The following is a 19418-nucleotide window of genomic DNA, read 5'->3' as shown; positions in this document are numbered from 1 at the left end:
CCGATTTTGGTCAATGTTTTCTCAACTAAAATCACAAATAATTTACCAAACTAACAATTCAGAACAAAAATAAAATCATTCTGCTTAAAAACTGTGTTGTTATATTTAATTTTTTCTTCATCAAAATTGAGTTTAGGGTTCTATTTTAACTATTTTACAAAACATAGGGTCCAAAAAGTAATTTGTCAAAACACATGGTCCAAACAGGTAATGAGACAAAACATATGGTCCAAAAAAGTGTAAACCCAAAAATTTAATATAAAAATAGTTATATAAAATTAATAAAAAAAAATCAAATAAGCTTAAAAAAATAATCAAATTACAAGCATACCATTCCATATAAATAAAACTTGATTAAGAGTAAAACTATGGCATAAACAAATTTTTATACAAAAATATGGGAAACTAAACCCATAAAAGTGAAATTTAAAAAAAAAAAGCCATACATTAACTTTTCTTGAAAAAAAGCCACATTTTTGCACAATTAATTAAAAATCTCATATAACATGTAATTTCATCTATATTAAATTGAAGCAAAATGTCTCAACATCTTTTCCTACTATACATGAAAATGTCATTCAACACCTTTAACATTTTTCCACCCACTAATAAAAAATAAATATTGCAGGTACCAAATGTATAAGACATAAATATAAACAAGCATATACCAGAAAAAAAATAATATACCAAGTTGGTCAGCGTTTTGGTCAACGACACTGATTCAAATTGAACGACAGTGAGTAATTCAAAGAGCTAAAATCAAGTAAAACGACACAAGAAATTTATAGTGGTTCGGTCCCAAGAGTTAGTAATGACTTATGTCCACTTGCACTTTTATTAATAAAGAAAGTCTCATATTCAAGATCAAGAAGAACAAGATTCAACTGAGTTTCCTTTGCTTGAGAAACAATACAATCGATAGGGATTTTGTATGTAAAGTGCGCTTAAGAAAATAATGGTTGTGAGAGATCTCTATTTATAGTCTCTTAATGGGCTATGACCCCTACAAAATGATCTAGGCTCTACATGTGTAATACATAGAAAATAATACGAAAAATACATTCAAATATTAATTACATAAATATCTTATGAAATACGGGTCACTCTGGTTGAATGACTTGTTCTCCGAGCAGGTCTTCCTTCGAGCAGCTTTATAAGGTGGTTGTTGTGCCTTCGACCAACTCCTTTCCACTCGAGCAGCAAGCTCCGTAGAAATTCAATCTCTACAAGGCAAATAGCTTCCTTCATGCTAACGAAGCACACACGAGCAACTCTTTCTTCTCGACCAGCTCTTAGGAGTTTCAATGCCATTTACTACCACATGTCCTCTTTATATATCACGTCATCATGTCCAATTTTAGGTTTGCGCTTGATGTATCAATTGAAATATATATATTTTTATTTTAATATATAATCATAACCTGGGTATGTATATTGTTTTTTAATAGCATTTTATATTTTTTTTCGTATATAATCGATATAAAAAATAAAAGTATAGTAGTACAATAAAATTCCTAAATAAGTGGAAGTTATTCCTAAAAAAATGAAAAAGAAAGAGAGAATGGATATTTGGGAATCCAAGAGTGGCACATTTAGTATAATTACTCAATTATTATCCCAAAATGGGGGGGAAAAGCCCACTCCCATACCATCCCATCCCAATCCCCACTTCTGTCTGATTAAAACAGTTTGTGATTAGCTTTTTAGCTGGAGTAAAGGTCTCTTAATACATGCCAATGGATTTTGAGGAATATGCTAGAGAATAAGGTTTATATCACAAGAAAAAGATGCATGGTACTAAAAAAGTACATCACTTCATAATACATGCCAAATTTGGTTCAGATATCATTATACCAGCTCCCTTTTTCACAATTACATTTTACTCAGTTTCACACTTTAACATTTCATTCCTTTTTCTCTGTACATAATAGATTGTACTTGTTGCTTTACTAATTTTATAAAGAGACAAGAACCTGATTCACAGGCTACAATAATTGCTGTCTACAAAATGCTGAAATCACCCTTTTCCAATTGCTTCCAAATATACAAGCGAGTCTAAATTTATCTGCAATACGATTTACAAACAATTTTACTCTACTTTATGTCCAAAGTTTGGATTCCAAGCTGACTTGTATGAAAAATCCCAGTGAATGGGAACTAAGCATTGGTAGTTATCCACAATATTAAAGAGAAATTTAAATACTAAATTACTTTTAATAACTAAAATGCTACTGAAATGACACCAATATTATTTTCTTGGGCATGGTAATTTATGTAAGCAAAGGAGGCTTCATCTTGATCTTACCATCAGCTTTAAGCTTCATTGAGGAAGCTGAAATATCTAAATATGAGCAAAGGTGGCATCATATTGACAAGGATTATAAAACAACAACAAGTACTGCAATGGACACTGCAATTGTACATACCAAAGCCTGCAACAACAATCATAAGATTTGGTGTTAAACCAAGAAGATAGAGCAAACATGCCCTTCATCATAATTCAGAGAACTCGAGTATAAACCAATCAGAGTGTGGATTAGTCAAAATTCTAATGAGAAGTAAAAGCTTATACAGCTTATCAAACGGGAAAATTATATCATAAACTTTGATTAGTAATTAATCGATATGAATTATTAATTGCTTGCAGAACATATGCACCCGACATAGGATGCACCAGTTTAAAAAGCTACTTTAAGCACTTTTTACTTCTTAAAGGCTACAAGGGAAGGATAACATTTAGGTTAAAAGGGATCCATTCATCATAAATATGTTAAAATCTTATTAGCAACAAAATAAGGAGCGGTGACAATTTAACTAGTTGAGGGTAAAACTTACAGCTATTGCTGAAGCTGCAAGTCCAGCTCTCTCCCTTGGGTCTCTCTGATAGTAGTTTCGAAAGTAGAGGAATGTTGCATAGTACCACATCAATGGAAATACAAATCCAAGTAGAAAACTGCAAATGAAAACAATCTGTAAGTCAGCCATAGACAGATAGTGAATGTGCATTGACATGTCAGAGAAGATAGCAGGGGAAATGGAACTCACGAAAACCATCCAATTCCACAACCACAACAAGGAAGGGGTTTGTCAAACAGGGTCAACCGTGGATCCTCTGCGTCTTGAATCCGAGAATACTTGCCGTTTTTATGCTCCACTACATCTGCTGAAATCCCTGAAGTTCAAGAGACCACCTTCAGAAGCTAAATCATACATTTTGTCTAAAAATAGATCTGATAACAAGATGAATAAGTGCTAAATACAAACTTCAGAACAACAGGCTATGGAAACGGTTCACTCTTGATTCTAAAGTAGCACTAACATCAATTTTCACAAATGAGTGAGAAATGCTAGTACAAAATACAAGGAATTTTCGATTCTGGCTATCCTCTAATCTAAGCTGAGATCATTGCTGGTTCTAAGCAACAGGTTGGAAGAAAGTCATTGTTTTAAGGTGTCAAATCAATAATTTTGGAGGCAACTAAACTTTCTGTAGACATAATAACCATTTCACAGCTCAATAGAAATTAGGAGGAAGCAGCATCCCACACAAGAATCACGATCAGAAAAGTAAAAGATACAATAGCTACTAAGAATTAGATCACATATCCCGGTGGTTGTGTGTGTAGGGCTGAGAATTCAAACTGGCAACAATTGCACAAAGGTCATTGCCAAAAAAAATAAAACACAAAACAAAAAAATGCAGTAGATTTTGAATACTTTGATGATCCATGTGTCGCAGAGACAAATCAGTATTTAGATCCCAGCTTTCCTCTTTGCCTCCAAAGCACCTGGTAAAAGAGATAAACATGCTTTTACACATAAATACAAAAAAAATCTCTGCTAAATGGTACGTCTAGAAAAAGAGAACGGAAAAAGAAAACTCATTTGAGAGTTGATCATGAAAATTATATGACAACAACAATGAGAAATGCAAATTGAATGAGGGACTTCACGTACTAGACACGAAACCACAGTCCGAGTGAGTTTTGACAGAACCCCAGATGAGAAGAAAAGAACATCCTCATACCACAATTGTAAACAATCAATAACTTACGAATCAAAACGAGTGCGTGTAAACCTATATCAACAAACCCCAGAACCGAATTGAAATTGCTTAAAAGCAAAGAGAAACAAAGGATACAGCCACAATTATATTAAGCTAATTACTTTATCAAGCGTTCGCCCCCAAAATAAAAAACCTTACCTTCGACACTACATCAAGAACACCATAGAATTATTGTGCATATAAATGCCTATACATATATATATATATATATATATATATAAAGAGAGATTTTCTTTTCTACTCTAAGACACATATAATCATTTCTTCTGAGGAAAAAAATAAATCAATCGTATGAATTTGCAGAATCCCTAACAAAAATATGACATAGTTTTCTAGTTCTCACTCACTATATACCGAAATTAGGAATCACAACAAAATTAATATAAAATAACAAAACCGACAAGAATAATACGGGGGCACGGGATTTCCAAAAGACCCATTTTACAAAAACGTCAAAACACCGTCTTTACTGATAATGCCTGCAAAATATAACAGCTCAACCATGGATAAGAAATCCAGAGTCACTTCTTCAAATTTCTCCCACCGTTTTTTCTATTGCTGTAAAGATTACCCCATTTTTCTTTGCAATACAGAATTTTCGAATGATGAAGATAAAAATTTGATGTAGAAAGGATTTGGTGAGTTCAGAAGACATAAAAGTGCCAACTTTACCTTGATACATATACGCACAGAAAACTCGAGAGCAGAAAAGAGAGATCAGAAGTAAGTGGGTTTGGGTTGAGAAAAATTATTGGCTTAAGATTGTGAAGGTGAAACAGTTTCTCCAACTGAAGAATAGCTGAAAAAACCAGACTCCAGAGAAACTTTACTGTGGTTATGTTTTACAGTCTCACTCTCGCTTTCATACACTCAGAAGATTTGAAAATAGAAGGAACAACTACTCACAAGGCAAATATGGCTGGTAGGTGCAATCACACTATTTTTTATTTTATTTTGCCAGGATGCAACAACTCTAATTTGATATTTAAAGACAAAAATATTTGTGACGCAATGGATATTTTAGAATTTTTCATTATTATAAAAAAATAATACTGTAGTGTCCTGAAATTGTGAAATCGAGTAATAAAACATATATAGTATTATTCCCTTAAAAAAACATTTATAGTGTTAATATTAATGTTTTATAAAAATATTTGGTAAAAAAAAATAATATGTAATATATTTAGTATAGTTTTTAGCATTATATTCCAATACAAAATTGGAAAAGTTGATTAAAAAATCAATCATTCGTTAATGTTATTAAACATATACAAATTTTTTTAAAAATAACTATATTTTATTACTAATAGTTAAAAATAATAATAAAATAATAAAATAAAGAATATATTATTTAATATTTAATACTTATAGATAAAAATAATACTAAAATAATAAACTTAACATAAAATTAAATAAAAAATATATTATTTATGGTAATACAAAATACTTTACCGGACTAACAATTAAAGGAAACAAAAATTGAACTAAAACATGCATCTTGTCCAATTGCATGGTGGCAATCACAACTATCAACAAAAAATTTTGGTATAATTTTAATTATTTTTGGCTATATTTTTTAGTTTATTTTTGACACATTTTCAATGTAGTAGTATTTTTTTTTTAGGTTTTTTTTTTGGATTAATGTATTTGGTTGATATCTAATTGATTTTTAGTTATTTTTATAATCAAGAAATTTTGAAAAGAATATTTTTAAAAACTTTACTTATTATTTTTGAAAAAAAAAGTATTGTAAAAATGTAAAAAAGAAAAAAGAGGGTGTATTTGTGAAATGAAGTTGGTAAAAATAGTCTATTTTTTGTAAGTAATTTTGCACTTTGGCCTACTTTTGATAATTTTGTACAAAATGACCTCGGTATAAAATTCGACCAGTTGTCTAAATTTTTCGACTACCTATCTAAATTTTCGACTAGTGGTTTAAAAAATAGACCATAAACTTATTTTTTAGCCATTTTGCACTCTAGCCTAGTTTTAATAATTATTTACAAAATAATTTCTCATAATTTAGAGAGCTAGTCGAAAATTTAGACAAATTGTCAAAAAAATTCTAAAAGTTATCATAATTTAGAAAGTTAGTCGAAAATTTAGACAAATAGTCGAAAAATTCAGAAAATCTGTCGAAAATTTTAGATAATTAATCAAAAAATTTAGACATCTGATCAAAGTTTAGACCAAAGTCATTTTATTAAATTTGATCAAAAGTAGGTGAGAGCATACATCACTTCCAAACAAAATAGTTGATTTTCACCTATTTTTTTAATTTTTACTTAACCAATTTAAGCCGAAAGTTTTAATTTAGGCGATGCCCAAATATTTTTAGGGTTTCCTTGACTCTTCTCAAGCTGCATATTTTGAAGTCTTTTTTAGGAGTGCACATTTAATCTGCAAAATTTGAAAATTCGCAAAATCCGACTCACCCGAACCCAGAGAACCCGTTTTTTTTTTTTTCTCGAAAAAACCGACAAAATCGAGTTTAACCCAACCCAAACCTGAAAAAATTGGATCAGATTCGAGTTTATAAAATATGTGCTGTCGGATTCGGGTGTAGAATTTTAAAAGAAAAGAAAATATAAAATAAATAAATAAAATCTGAAAAAAAATATAAGCCCTAAACTATAGAACCCGACCCCCTTTTTTTTTTTTTGTCTTCTTCTCCTTCGTTTCATTCAAGCGGCAGCCCAGCCTCCCCCCCTCTTGGTTCAAGCTTCAGCACCATCAAGCACGGCAGCCTCCCTCTTGGTTCAAGATTCAGCACCGCAGCAAGCAGGAGAGAAGAAGAGAAGCCGAGTGCCGCCACTGCCTGCCGACCCAACCCATCGAGACGAGAGCCCGGAGCCTCCCTCACCCTCAGCTCTCACGCGGCGGCACCACCAGATCTCACGGCCACCACCAGCGGCGCGACACGCCTCGTCGCCTCGCCTCGCCTCGCCTCGCCAGCAGCGGTCCGGTTAGCACAGCTATATATATTTACATTTAGTATATATATATGTATATATATAATATATCTATGTTAGGCAGGTTTCGGGTCACCATTTCATTAGACCATTAAGTTAGAATTTTATTAGCTGTCTCCCTCATAGAGCCACCCTTGCTCCGCCAGCTCTCCATCTTCCCTTCACCTCTCCTTCCCCAGGGTCCCTTCAGGAGCTCCTCAGCGCTCACACAGTCCCGCGAGCAACACCTAGAGGTACTTTAATTAGAAAGATTTCTCTATACCGAGTATTTAGTGGCCTCACAAACTGATACAGGAGCTCTACATTAAAGAAACAAACTTCTCTCATCCTCATTTTAGATTTAGGAATATTATTATTCTGAACCTGTTTCAAAGCTTAATTTGTGTTTTGTAATATATATTGAACCTGCTTTTTGCTTAATCTCCCTCTCGGCTTCACTTAATCTTCTCCAGTTTTCAAACAACTTTGACTGAACCTGTATAAATTGATTTCAGGAGCTGTTATGCTTCTATACCTAGTTTTGAAACAGTTTTAATACTCAATAATTGTCTTTACTCTTTGCTTCTATACCTAGTTTTGCAATATGTGTTTTCTTATCAAAACAGTACTGATATTGACTTTCTTATACACTTTCAGGTTTATCATCATTTTGGAGTGTCTCTCGATCCTATTGGATTTTGTTTTAGTTGTTGGACATCACTAATATTATTTTGGTTAGTTTTTTTCCTAATTCTTTTTCACTCGCATGTCCTAATCCATTATGTATGATGAGTAAAAATGTTATAAATTTATAGTTTACAACTTTCTTTTTACAATATCATAAGTCGGTAATTATTATAAATTTTGAATAAACCCTATCTGCCCAAATCCGCTCAATTGTTGGGAAGGTATGGATTGCCTTTTTCAAAAGAGTAATGATATGTGCACCCAAAATCTGAACATAAACATTACACACAGTGACATGGCAGATTAGCTTAGCCAATCACATTTATTAAAAACCCACTATTTTAAAAAGAACTGCCACGTCACTGTTTAATGTTTGGATGCACATATCATTACTCTTTTCAAAAACTGCCAAATAAAAAAAATGCACAAACCACCCATTTCGCCTGCTGTGCACCCGTAGTGTAAAGGGTTCAATAAAATAAAATATTCCAATTGTTGTGTTAATTTCATTCTGAAAGTTTGTTCTCATTCTGTCTTTGTATCAGGTATGGATTTAGACTTAGATGAGTCCCCACCTATGGAGAATCACCTAGAACTCACCAGTATGGTCCCAGATCTATCATATTCTCCGAAAAACGAAGACAAGAAGAAAAAGAAGAAGAAGAAGAAGAAACAGAAGGAGGAGGAGGAGCAGAATCAAGAATCGTCAGTTCAAGCAATCGTGGAAATTGTCAAAGAACAGACTGAGAAATCGGCGCCTCTTGTGGGGTATTTCCCATCCGGATTTGATCCAAATAAGGACCCCGGTTCAACCGTTACTAGAGTTTTCAGGAACAAGGATAAGCCTAAAAGACTCGAGCTTGTGGTGACTCCAAATGCTACGTCGAAGGTGGATTTTGTTGGAACCAACTATTCTGGCGAAGCCGCAGCCGGTCAGCATTGTAGTTATGCGCTTGGGGTTCTTGACAAGGAAACTCAGACATTGAGGATTGTTCCTATTGCTTCCAATAAGGTATTTTTATAGAATTTTGTATGGGAAACTATGGAGACACTGAAGGTTTTGTTATTTGCTGTTTTTCTTTTTTGAGACACTGAAGATTTAGAGGTGAAGCTTTATTATTTTGGCAGATTTGTGTTATGTTCGTTTACTGATTGTTTGTATGATTAACATCAGTAATTTACCTGTATGTATTTTGTACATATGTGATGTTTTTCTAAATTTATAGTACTTTAGATTGGGGCTCATGATGAAAAAGTGAATTATGAACATTATTATCAATGCTTAGCCTTTTTCATTTATTCTTGTATTCTATGTCCACACGGGTTCACACACACACAATAGGCGGCTTGAACAGTTGAACCTCACTCAGTCACTTGGATGTAATTGCTTGCCCAGATATTTAGACTAGAACCAAAAATTCGTGGGCTGGACTATGAACAGAAGTCAGAGCAAACAGAACCTTCTACTAAAGAGTCTGCAAAAAAGAAGTTGGACCAACTGAAAGAGCTAACTGATCACTATGGTACGATAAGGTCGAGAAGAGAGGTAAGACACCACTTTCCTTTGTGCTGGTTAACTTTTTTCATGCAGCCATAGTTGACAATGTCACTATTGTATCTCGTTGATTTGAAAAAAAAATTGAGGTTTTTTTTAAACATTAGAATATTTAGTTGAATTTTATGTGACAATTGCAGGCTCAGAAGTTACGAGTTCTGCATAAAGAACATGATCCTAACTCTCAAAGGGATCTGGATGGGACCATTAAACAAATTGTTGTGAAGAAAGAGGACATTGCAAGTTCTGAGGTGCATAGCTTCCGCAATACCCCACCATATAATTCAGCTGCTACTACTCCTCAGGAAGCTTATCCATTGGAGAAGATCATTTTTGAAGGAGAATGGGATTTCCTACTTGAAGATATATATAACTTTTTGCAATCAGATAAAGAAGTGAACTGGGATACTTACCCAACCTTCGTTTCCAATAGAATACATAGGCTGGAAGAAGTCAAGGTATGTGTGCAAGTTTTGTGATCGTTTAGATAAAATGTTCTAAGATGGAACTTGTGGCCATATAAATATTATGTATATATACACACACACATTAATGTATTCATTTTCTTTTCCTTTTTTATTACTTATTTTATTTTCTACCGAACTCTGGATTGAAAGACCATTTATTTTCCAAATATGGAATGAGACCTTTTTCTCTGAGGGAGTAAAAAAGCAGGTACCTTAAAAAATATAGTTTCTTTATTATTCAGAACTTCCTGTATGAATGTCTTATGAAAGGATAGCTACAACAAACCAATAAGGCTAAATAGCCGGAATAGACATAAACCAATAAGTATATACATGTTTCTCTGAAACTCAGACTAATTTGTATTTTGTGTTATGTCTATGCTTATAGGATGAAGAGGAGAAGAAGAGGTTGTCTTGCATTTTCTCATACATTACCCATCTTGTAAAGTTTAAAGATAAGCACTCGATGGATCGTTTTACCTCTGCAAAGCAGCACAAGATACCAGGCATTATACGCCAGAAGTTTGCATCCATGTTTGGTGACCCAGACTCTCACAAACTGTCACCTGAGAAACACAATCTTCTCATTAGTTATGTATTGGTACTTACACTGTATGCAGATGGATTCCGAGCAAATTTTTCTGATATAGCAAAGGATTTGAAACTAGATTCAGTAACTTTGAGAGAGCATTATGAGCATTTGGGTTGCAAGCTTGTACATGAGAAGAAATTGTGGGTTGCAACCCTTCCTACTCCACTCAAGTTTCCCTCAATGAGGCAGAAGCGGCGGCGATAGTCTGACTCTTATGTTTTTGACAGTGAAAGCAGTGCAGGGCCCGACTTATATATCCTCAAGAGTTTGGTACAGAAAAGTGTTGAGGTTTTTCCTTTGTGTTCAACGGAGCCTTTCTCATTGGGAATAGTTTTGTTTTTTAAGTTTGTTGAATCAGGCTGCACCATCTTTTAAAACGTTGTGTTTTATCAAGTTACCTTGGCATGCATAAAATATTCAGTCTCGTAACTCGTGTACAATTTACAAAAAGCTTTATTAGTTAATGTGGTTTTATTATTCTTTTCAATGTAACTATTTTGCAAATGAGTTTATATAATAGATTAAAAGTAACCTCATAATATCTAATTTTGCTAATTAATGTCGTTAATTCCAAAATAATAGAGGCCACTTTAATTGGGGGTATTACTTTCTCCCCTCTCTTCTCTTTTCTTCTGATAGCACCCAGATCTAGGATTTCCGGCCACCACGTGTGCACATTGGTGGTGCTCTAGCCGAGAGGTTCAGCAGGTGTATGCTCGCAGTTGTTCTACTTCGCTTGGTTCTTTGGGGAGCCCCAGATTTGTGGTTCTCCGTCTTTGGAGATGGGTCTTTGCATGTGGTTAGGTGTGTGCAAAGGGTCGAGGGGTACCATCGATGCCTGGTGCGGTATGTCGTTGGTGCCAATTGTGGCTGCTTTGTTACTTTAGTTTTATTTTGTTATCTTGTTGCTATTCTTGTTTGTTTAGTGTTATTGGTCCTTTTTGGATTTGCTCGGTTGAATCATGGTGTCTTATCACCTTGTTCCAATTTTGGTTGAATCTCTTCCCACACGCATGTCGTTCATGGTCGTGGACCTAGTGTTGTCGATTTAGTATTATGTACAAGTAAATTTTTTGAAAGACGGCTTAACTCACTATATTTAGAGTAGGACTATTATATTTTATTATGTTTTCATTATAATAGGATTGGTTAGCTTGTAATTAGTTCATCTATTCCCGTGATTCGTGTGATTTATAATTGCTTTATACTTGTGAGGACTTATTCCATTTTAGCCAATTTATAAAAGTCCATTTATTCATATAAAAAGTGATATTTGCAGCATAATCCGTGTTCTTCTGCAAAAGTTATACGTATGCCCCTAATAAAATATGTTGACAGCACAACTTCATTATGTCACTCTTTTGTTGCAGTTGAGCCATTTTGCTATTAAATGCAGCATGTTAAATGCCAATTAGGATATACATATACAAATGTTATTGGACCACATGTTAAATAAATATTTTTTTTGGGTATTTGCGGATTTAATATCTAATGTTTTACACTTGTTATAGTAAATACTTAATCTTTTATTTTTACGGCAAAAATATCAAATGTTCAATATGTGTTAAAAGATAAATACCTAATATTTTTTCTTTGCGGCAAAAATACATAAAGTTACTAAAACATTACTTTTGTTAATACCTCTTGTGGTTGAACTGTTAAGCATATTGACTAAGTAGACATTTGTCATTCTGTAATCGGTACATTTCATATTTATTTATTTTTAAACATTTTAAATTAGAAAAATGAATTGAAAATATATTTTAAATTAATACAAATTTAAAAAATACATATTTTGATAAGAAAAATACATAAATTACAGAGTGATACATATCTAGTGAGTCAACACTTAACAGCTCAACCTCAAATAAAGGAGAGGTATTGAAAAAAATAATGTTTTAATAATTTAAGGTATTTTTGTTGCAAAGAAAAATGATTAGGTATTTATCTTTAACATATATTGAATATTGAGTATTTTTACCGTAAAAATAAAAGATTAAGTATTTAACTATAACAAATGTAAAACATTGGGTATTAAAACTATTTTAAAAATAAATTTAGGGAATTAAGAAAACAAAAAATGAAAAAATTAAATTAAATAAGCTTTCCTTTAATTAAATAAAAAAATGTTAAAAAAAATAAATGAGATAGATAGGGTGAAGGGTCTCTTCATCTTCCTTATTTCACCATCAAAACCTTATTGTAAAACTCCTAACTTAGACATGAACACCAAGAAAAAGAGAAGGAACCCTAGCCACCACCTTGCTCAGATCTAAGATGTCGTTCATCCTTGAGGTTGCACCGTTGAAGTATGAACCTAGATATGGTGTTTCCATCCACTCTAAGTTCGGAACCTCTATTCTTCTGACCATGCCTTTTCTCGAGCGTGGCCTTGCCTAAATGCTCCGCCCTTGCCTACGCTTCATTCAGTTATGAATTTAGGCAACCACGAATTGGAAGAATGGAGATAATTGGAGAAGAGTTTGAAATCATAAGAGAGGGAGATGGGGAAGATCGAGTAAGTTTTTTATTTTTGTTTTTAAATTTTGTCCAACTCATCTAATCTGTATTGTCTTTGACACTATTATCTAATATGTGTTTTTAGTTAGTAAAATTTGATAGCCACATTTTTTAACTTTTCAGGAAGGAGATTAATAAATAAAAAAACAAAATTATTTAGTTTTTTAATTAAAGTAAAATTAATTTATTTTTTCATTTTTTGTTTCCTTTATTCCCTAAATTTATTTTTAAAATAAAAATTAATTATTTAGCATGTGACCTAATAATATATCAACACGTGTCCGCACTTAACGAACCTTTTGCTGTAAAAACGGTTGATTGGGGGATAAGTGTAATTTTGCAAAAGGATGTGGGGGTTTTACCCATGTCCCGGGAAAAAAAATCTAATTTTGCTAGTTACAATTGTTACAATTTCCGCCAAAAGAAGGAACAAATAAATGACAACACCATGGCCTTAACCTATATATGTTTATTTAATAAGAACACTCTTTCTCTAGAATCAGTTTTAAACTATATGAAAGAAAGTGTTTCATGTTCTAAACATGGTGTGGCTTATCAGATACTCATTTAAAGGGAGAAAAAAAATCAACCATACGAGGAGCAAGTCGAATCCCCATTAAATGCACAGGAGGATTTTCTTGAACTAAAATAAGGACAAGCAAAATTTACATATCTAAGGAACTTTAACATGACGCATATACCAAAAACACATATGGCATTCCACATTACAGTTCTTTTGTTTATAGTACACAGATTTCTTTACTCAGAAATCACATTTGAGCCCAAGAGAAAAAAAACGAATGGACATTAGCAATATATATGAATTAGATTTTCTTATCTAAGTAGTATGTAGGGGAGATTAAGGCTTAGACCGAATGCTGAGTGAACTTTTGATCCATTAGGATTTGCTCTTAAATTTTCTTTGAGCTTTTAAATCCACCACAATCACAGAGATGTTGTCCTTGCTGCCCTTTTGAAGGGCAAGCATGGAGAGGTACTCAGCCGCTGCTTGAGCTGCTAGATCGGCCCCCAAACCCCTGTCTGCCAAAGCTGTCACACCGTTCTTCTTGTGCCAGAGCAGTAGCCGCCGTCGAGCCACTTCACAAATTTCCTCGTTCGTCATAACATCCCATAAACCATCACTGGCTAAGATAAGGCACTCGTCCTCTCTGGCTCGAGCGACAAACATCACTTCTGGTTCTGGAATAATCCACGGTTTTAAATATCTATCTCCTGTAAGATAAAAGAGAAAAAAGAGCAACTAATTAGTAATTAGAGACAACAAGAAAAAAGAGCAACTAATTAGAAATTAGAGACAACAAAGAAAACAACGGCACTACTGAAGCAAGCAACTTATTTCTTATGCATTAATGGAAGCTAGGATCAATGTCAGATTAGGACTGACAGAGATCTACCTATGGACCTTGACATTGCAAGAACACCAAAAACTCGGTGGCCATTCCACTGAATGACCTTTCCTCCGGATGCCTCAATCCTATCATATTCGTCCTCTCTGTTCGGCTGAGAAAATAGATAAAGTCAAGAGAAAAAGTCGGAAGATTAGATTAGGTTCTCCAAAGAGAAGTTCTGGCAAGTTCAGATATGAAAGACCATAAAAACCGCCTTACTTTATGATCTACTGACAACGGGACGGGTTCTTTCCCACGGCATAGCACCGCTCTTGAGTCCCCACAGTTTGCAACTATGATGTGTGATGAACACACTAATGCAACCACAGCTGTAGACCCAACAGTTTCTGGGGCAACAGGCTCAACTGTAGCATCAGAAGCATCTCCATTAATTTTTCCTCCAATCTCATCATCTACCTTTTGAAAGCAAGAAGTAAAGGCTTTCTCCCACAGTGCTTGTTGATTTTCTCCCACATCTCCATTGCATAAATCATCATTACTCATTCCTATCTCCTCGGCCAAAGCCAAATGGATACGCTCACGGCAATAATTAGCAACCTACACAAGGAGACCCCTCCCAATCAAGTTAACAGTATTAGAGTTTTCCAGAGTCAACTATCAGAAGGAATATTAAAGTAATACAATCCAAAAATAATAGCCCATATTTTGTTGAGAAGTAGGCAAATGACTAACAAATAGACATCATAGAAAAGAGATTACCTGAGATCCCCCATGGCCATCATAAACACCATAAAAATGACTGGTTAGGTGTGTCAAATTCTGGTCAATTCCATTGAGCATATGATTGCCAATAAGCATTTTGATAGGAATCTTTATACCCCTAGGTACAGCAGCAACTGCATCTTCCATTTCTGGTCTTCTGCCACAAATAGAAACAGAGCCCCAGAGAGGAAGACAGTCCTGTTCTAAAACACTTCGGCTGCCTCCTTTACCAAAATTCTTCTCCCCATGTGACTGAATAACCAGTGTAGAGGCCACTAAGTCAGACTTGCTGGATCTATCTGAGGCAGGACTCACTGCTGCAACAATAACTTCACCGGAAGGCACCTTGCCATTGCTTGATTCCACCAAGATAATAGCCTTAGCAACAATGTGACCATCTTCAACATTTTCAATCTCCACAACATCTGGTATGCTTATTTCAGGTCCCACTCCCAATGCTAGCAGCTCTTCCTTGATTATTCCATTATTATTATTATCACAAGCTGATAAGATTTCATCGTCCCGGCTAACTTGGACCATAACATCACTGCTAACATGAATATTTCCACTCTCGGGTAATATTGTAAACAAATCGGCTCCACCGTTGCTCTCTCCTTGAGCGGACATGGTCACCATGCTAACTGTACTCTTTGCAGTATTACAACTTACATTGGCACATGAAATAGACTCTGCAGACACCAACTTACAAGGATCCAATGGTAAATTTCCAGCTTCTGCTACCAGCTTGAACTGAGTGAACCCAACGTGGGTTGTGATTCCAGAGTTATCACACATAGGATTATCTACAGTAAATGTCATTGCAACTGCCGAAGGCATCTCTTCCATCAAGTCCCTTCCTTCTCTACCATTAAGCTCTTACATTTCTTTCTTCACTACATAACCTTACAATCCTTAATGCTCCATTCTTTTCGGCAGTGCACCCAGGTTAGAGTTTGCTGGTAGAAACAAAACTTCTTCCTTCCCAGGAGACTTTCCCTATGCCAGTGGAAGTGCAAACAAATCAAACAGAATAAAATAAAATAATCTCAATATCATCAAAAGAAAAATAAAACAAAAAGGAAAATAAACTATGTGATTCAAGATTTTTAGAATGTTGAAGAGGTGAAGACCACCAACCGAATTTCTATCAGACAAATCCAAAGCAAAGCCGGAAGCAACAAAAGAAAAGCACAGAAAAGTCAATATTGATACAAGAGAAACAAGCTGACCACCAGTCAATGCTAAGACCTAATCTCATAAGAGTCAGAAAAGACACTAAAACCACTGCAGAATTTATACCAACATAAATTGTTGCCACCAATTCCCGAAATCCTATTATTGTAAATAGAAGGGCAAATCCTAACTCCTTTTGATCAGAGGCCTAGAAAAAGTCATCACTTCTTTAAAGTAAATCCAAACTGAAACAGGGTAACCAAATTTAGTGAGGAATTTTACACATGTTCAAAGATAGTCCACAGATCCGTCAATACTTTGACAACGAAAACCAAATTAAAGTACAAATTACACACCCAAGATTAGAAATTCAAGATAAGTTTCAGCTAATCCTCAACTAAATGAAGCAGATCTGATGGTCAAAAACAAATCCATTCACCTAATCATCAAAGTTTAGAGCTTTCACGTGTAAATTGATTTTCCATGGACTAAAAAGTTACTAAAGTCTTCTTCCTCCTGGGGCAACAATCAACACCCAATCCTATCCTCAACACCCAATCCTTATAAATAAATAATAGATAAAAATGAAAAAAATATACATGTTCATATGAAAATGACTGCAATTTAATCTTTTTCTATAAATCCAGGAAGAGAAAGCAAAAGGGTCATGGGAAAGAACCTAGGAAATAGGGAAAACCACCCCTAACTATCACAGGGAAAGCCCAAAAAGATAACCCTTTTTTCACATAAAATAAATGGGTTTCCTGGATCTGAGGAAAACCATCTCTCTCAGCCTCTCTTGACGAAAGGGTCTCCTCCTTTCTTCTCTTCTTCTAACCAACAAAAAATTACCATTAACCCACTTCAAATAATCACAAGGAGATTAAATTTTGCTACTTGGTGATCCTGGTAGGTCCCTAACCAAAAAAAAAAAAATCCTTACCTGAGAAAACTGAATAGTTATAGACTTGGGCCAGAAATAAATGGCACCCTGAAACCTCTTCCCCTAGATTTTTTCCGCTTTCTATATGTTGGGATTGAAATGGAGTCTTCAGACTTGAGAGAGAGAAAGATAGAAAATGATAGAGAGAGAAAGAGTTTGTCTTTTTTTTTTTTTCTCTTTTCACCAAGCACTCCTTTTTAAGACACGTATACATATTATCTTACATCATTTATGGGTGTGTGCGACAGAAAATGCTTAGCTTAGGACTGTTGTTACCATGAAGACAACTACTCCCATGGATTTTTCAAGAGGCCAACTTTGAGGAAGCCACGTGTCTATATTGTCTCGATAATGTCTCTTCAACAGTTCCCATCTCTATTATTACTCATTACATTACTACTACTTCACACAATGCCACCCATTAAAGCAAAAAAGAAGCTCTTTTTGTCAATATAATTTTACGGCTCCAAACGAAGTTTTTGCCAAAAATATCTGTGTGTTTTTCATAACACTTTTCTTTTAGCTTTTTTTTTTTAATGTTATTATTATTTTTTTAAATGTCATTGTTTATATATATATATTTTACTTTTATATAATATAAAATTGTATGATATTTTAAAGTTGAAAGGACTTGGGAAAAAAAATCTAAGACAAAATGAGTAAGTTTAGAGAAATGATGACAAAAATATTTATGTGGGAAATTATTATTTTAAATTGATAAGGTAATATATGAATGTAACACAATGTTATATGTGATTTGACTATTTCAGAGCCGTATAAAGTTAAATTAATATGTAAGTTTGACAGAGTTTAATTATTTTTTAATGCAAAAGTATACATTATGGTTAGATAATTAATAAATAAATTGTCATCGATAATTTATAAGTGAATAAAAATTGAAAGTTTACATCCATTTTTACAAGTGAATTGTTTGTTTATAGGTATTTAGTTGAATTAACGAGAATAAGTATTGGTAATTTTTCAAAAATATGTTTTTTATATTATCAATAAAAAATATATGAATTATACTTTTCTTAATTTGTATGAGAAAATTTATTAAAGAAAAAGTTAAAGTATGAGAAACACAATTAATAACTAAATAAAATATGAAAATATCATTTTTTTTTTCATAGTTATATTTTCTTTGATTTTGAAAGTAATTTTATTTTTTATTTTTTTCTTTATTTTTTCAGTTATTTTTTCTTTCCTTTTTTTCCTTACTTATTTTTTCTTCTATTTTTTGTCTACTATTTTTTGTCTACTAATTCTTTCCTCCATCTCTTTTTCTTTCAATTTTCCTTTTTTTTTTCATTTTTATTCATTTGTCTATTTTTTTCTTTTATTTGTTTTGTTCATATTTTTTTCAGTTTTTTTTCATTCTATTTTTCTTCATTTTTGTATTTATTATTTTCTCTTTCTATTTTATTTTTATTTTTTGACAAATATGAGCTTTTTTTCTTCTTCCATTTTTTTTTTCATTTTTTTCTTCCAATTTTTTCATTCATATTTTTTTTCTTTTCATTTTTCCATTATTTTTCTTCTTCTTCTTTTCATTCTTATTTATTCATGTATATTTTTTCATTCATCATTTCTTTTGTTTTTTTTCTCGTTTTTTTTTTACTTATTCTTTTCTCATTCCATTTTTTTTACACATATATTTTAATATTACATAATTATTTTACTATTTTTTATTTATTATATTTTATTATTGTAATTTTTTTATAGTTTTATCCACTATATGTAAAAAAAAATCAAATCAATTTTTTCAGCATTTTCTTTTTACTGTAACACTTATATAGGAATACCAAAATTTGGAAAGAAAACTAATAAAAATATGAAAACGTGAATGGGTAACTGGTTACCTTCATGTTCTTTGTGTGTATATTTATGGGTGTAATTGGTTACCTTCACGTTCGGGTGTGTGTGTATTTATAGTTTCTTTATGGTAACTGATTACCTATGTTACTAAAATCATAGTTACTTCTTCTTCCTTTTTTAATGAAGTGTTCTTCCATTTTTTCCTTTAAATTTGATGTTTCTTTTCATATTTAATATGAGTAACTCGTCACCCCTCTTAGGTAACTGGTTACCCCTCTTATGGCAGAAAGTTACTCATCTCAGGATAACTAGTTACCCCTCCTGGTGCATGTTATTTAACCTGGCTCTATAATTTTTTTTTTACATAACTGTCAAATATCAATCAAGTAACTGGTTACCTTACCCAGGATTTGAAAAAAAAACATGTTTATAATAAATAAAAAATAATTTTAAAAACAATTCATATTACAAAAAAAATAATAATAATTACAAAACAACCAAAGAAAAATTTAAT

The 19418-nt window shown here is 33.1% G+C and overlaps 3 protein-coding genes across 11 annotated transcripts; 1 reads left to right on the top strand and 2 right to left on the bottom strand.

The window, feature by feature from the left end:
* Positions 1 to 1994: 1994 nt before the first annotated feature.
* Positions 1995 to 5014, bottom strand: LOC133794507 (large ribosomal subunit protein eL20z). Of its 3 annotated transcripts, XR_009875255.1 has the most exons (6): positions 4739 to 5014; positions 3718 to 3788; positions 3046 to 3172; positions 2836 to 2953; positions 2306 to 2432; positions 1995 to 2065 (listed from the first exon to the last, which is right to left on the bottom strand). XR_009875255.1 is itself a non-coding variant. In XM_062231761.1 (5 exons), the coding sequence occupies exons 2-5, from the start codon at positions 3728 to 3730 to the stop codon at positions 2379 to 2381; spliced, it is 312 nt and encodes a 103-aa protein (XP_062087745.1). In that variant the 5' UTR covers positions 3731 to 3788; positions 4739 to 5014; the 3' UTR covers positions 1995 to 2378. The 3 variants fall into 3 exon arrangements, 2 of the variants coding, with proteins under 2 accessions (XP_062087745.1, XP_062087746.1); XM_062231761.1 differs by having other exon boundaries at positions 1995 to 2432; XM_062231762.1 differs by lacking the exon at positions 4739 to 5014 and adding an exon at positions 3958 to 4702 and having other exon boundaries at positions 1995 to 2432.
* A 1709-nt stretch (positions 5015 to 6723) lies between these two features.
* Positions 6724 to 10805, top strand: LOC133794506 (uncharacterized). Of its 4 annotated transcripts, XM_062231758.1 has the most exons (7): positions 6724 to 7031; positions 7185 to 7271; positions 7675 to 7751; positions 8250 to 8716; positions 9101 to 9250; positions 9400 to 9717; positions 10115 to 10805. In XM_062231758.1, exons 4-7 carry the CDS (start codon positions 8252 to 8254, stop codon positions 10520 to 10522), a joined length of 1341 nt encoding a protein of 446 aa, XP_062087742.1. In that variant the 5' UTR covers positions 6724 to 7031; positions 7185 to 7271; positions 7675 to 7751; positions 8250 to 8251; the 3' UTR covers positions 10523 to 10805. The 4 variants fall into 4 exon arrangements, with proteins under 4 accessions (XP_062087742.1, XP_062087743.1, XP_062087741.1 ...); XM_062231759.1 differs by lacking the exon at positions 7185 to 7271 and having other exon boundaries at positions 6724 to 7026; XM_062231757.1 differs by lacking the exon at positions 7185 to 7271.
* Positions 10806 to 13536: 2731 nt separating this feature from the next.
* Positions 13537 to 17244, bottom strand: LOC133794505 (protein phosphatase 2C 16-like). Of its 4 annotated transcripts, XM_062231756.1 has the most exons (6): positions 17087 to 17242; positions 16823 to 16976; positions 14968 to 15966; positions 14467 to 14805; positions 14254 to 14359; positions 13537 to 14071 (listed from the first exon to the last, which is right to left on the bottom strand). In XM_062231756.1, exons 3-6 carry the CDS (start codon positions 15814 to 15816, stop codon positions 13737 to 13739), a joined length of 1629 nt encoding a protein of 542 aa, XP_062087740.1. In that variant the 5' UTR covers positions 15817 to 15966; positions 16823 to 16976; positions 17087 to 17242; the 3' UTR covers positions 13537 to 13736. The 4 variants fall into 4 exon arrangements, with proteins under 4 accessions (XP_062087740.1, XP_062087737.1, XP_062087738.1 ...); XM_062231753.1 differs by lacking the exon at positions 16823 to 16976 and having other exon boundaries at positions 17087 to 17244; XM_062231754.1 differs by lacking the exons at positions 16823 to 16976; positions 17087 to 17242 and adding an exon at positions 16108 to 16798.
* Between the last annotated feature and the right edge of the window lie 2174 nt (positions 17245 to 19418).

Source organism: Humulus lupulus, chromosome 8 (assembly GCF_963169125.1).
Source record: "Humulus lupulus chromosome 8, drHumLupu1.1, whole genome shotgun sequence".
Lineage (NCBI taxonomy): Eukaryota > Viridiplantae > Streptophyta > Magnoliopsida > Rosales > Cannabaceae > Humulus > Humulus lupulus.
This window is presented reverse-complemented; position numbering and strand designations above follow the sequence as displayed.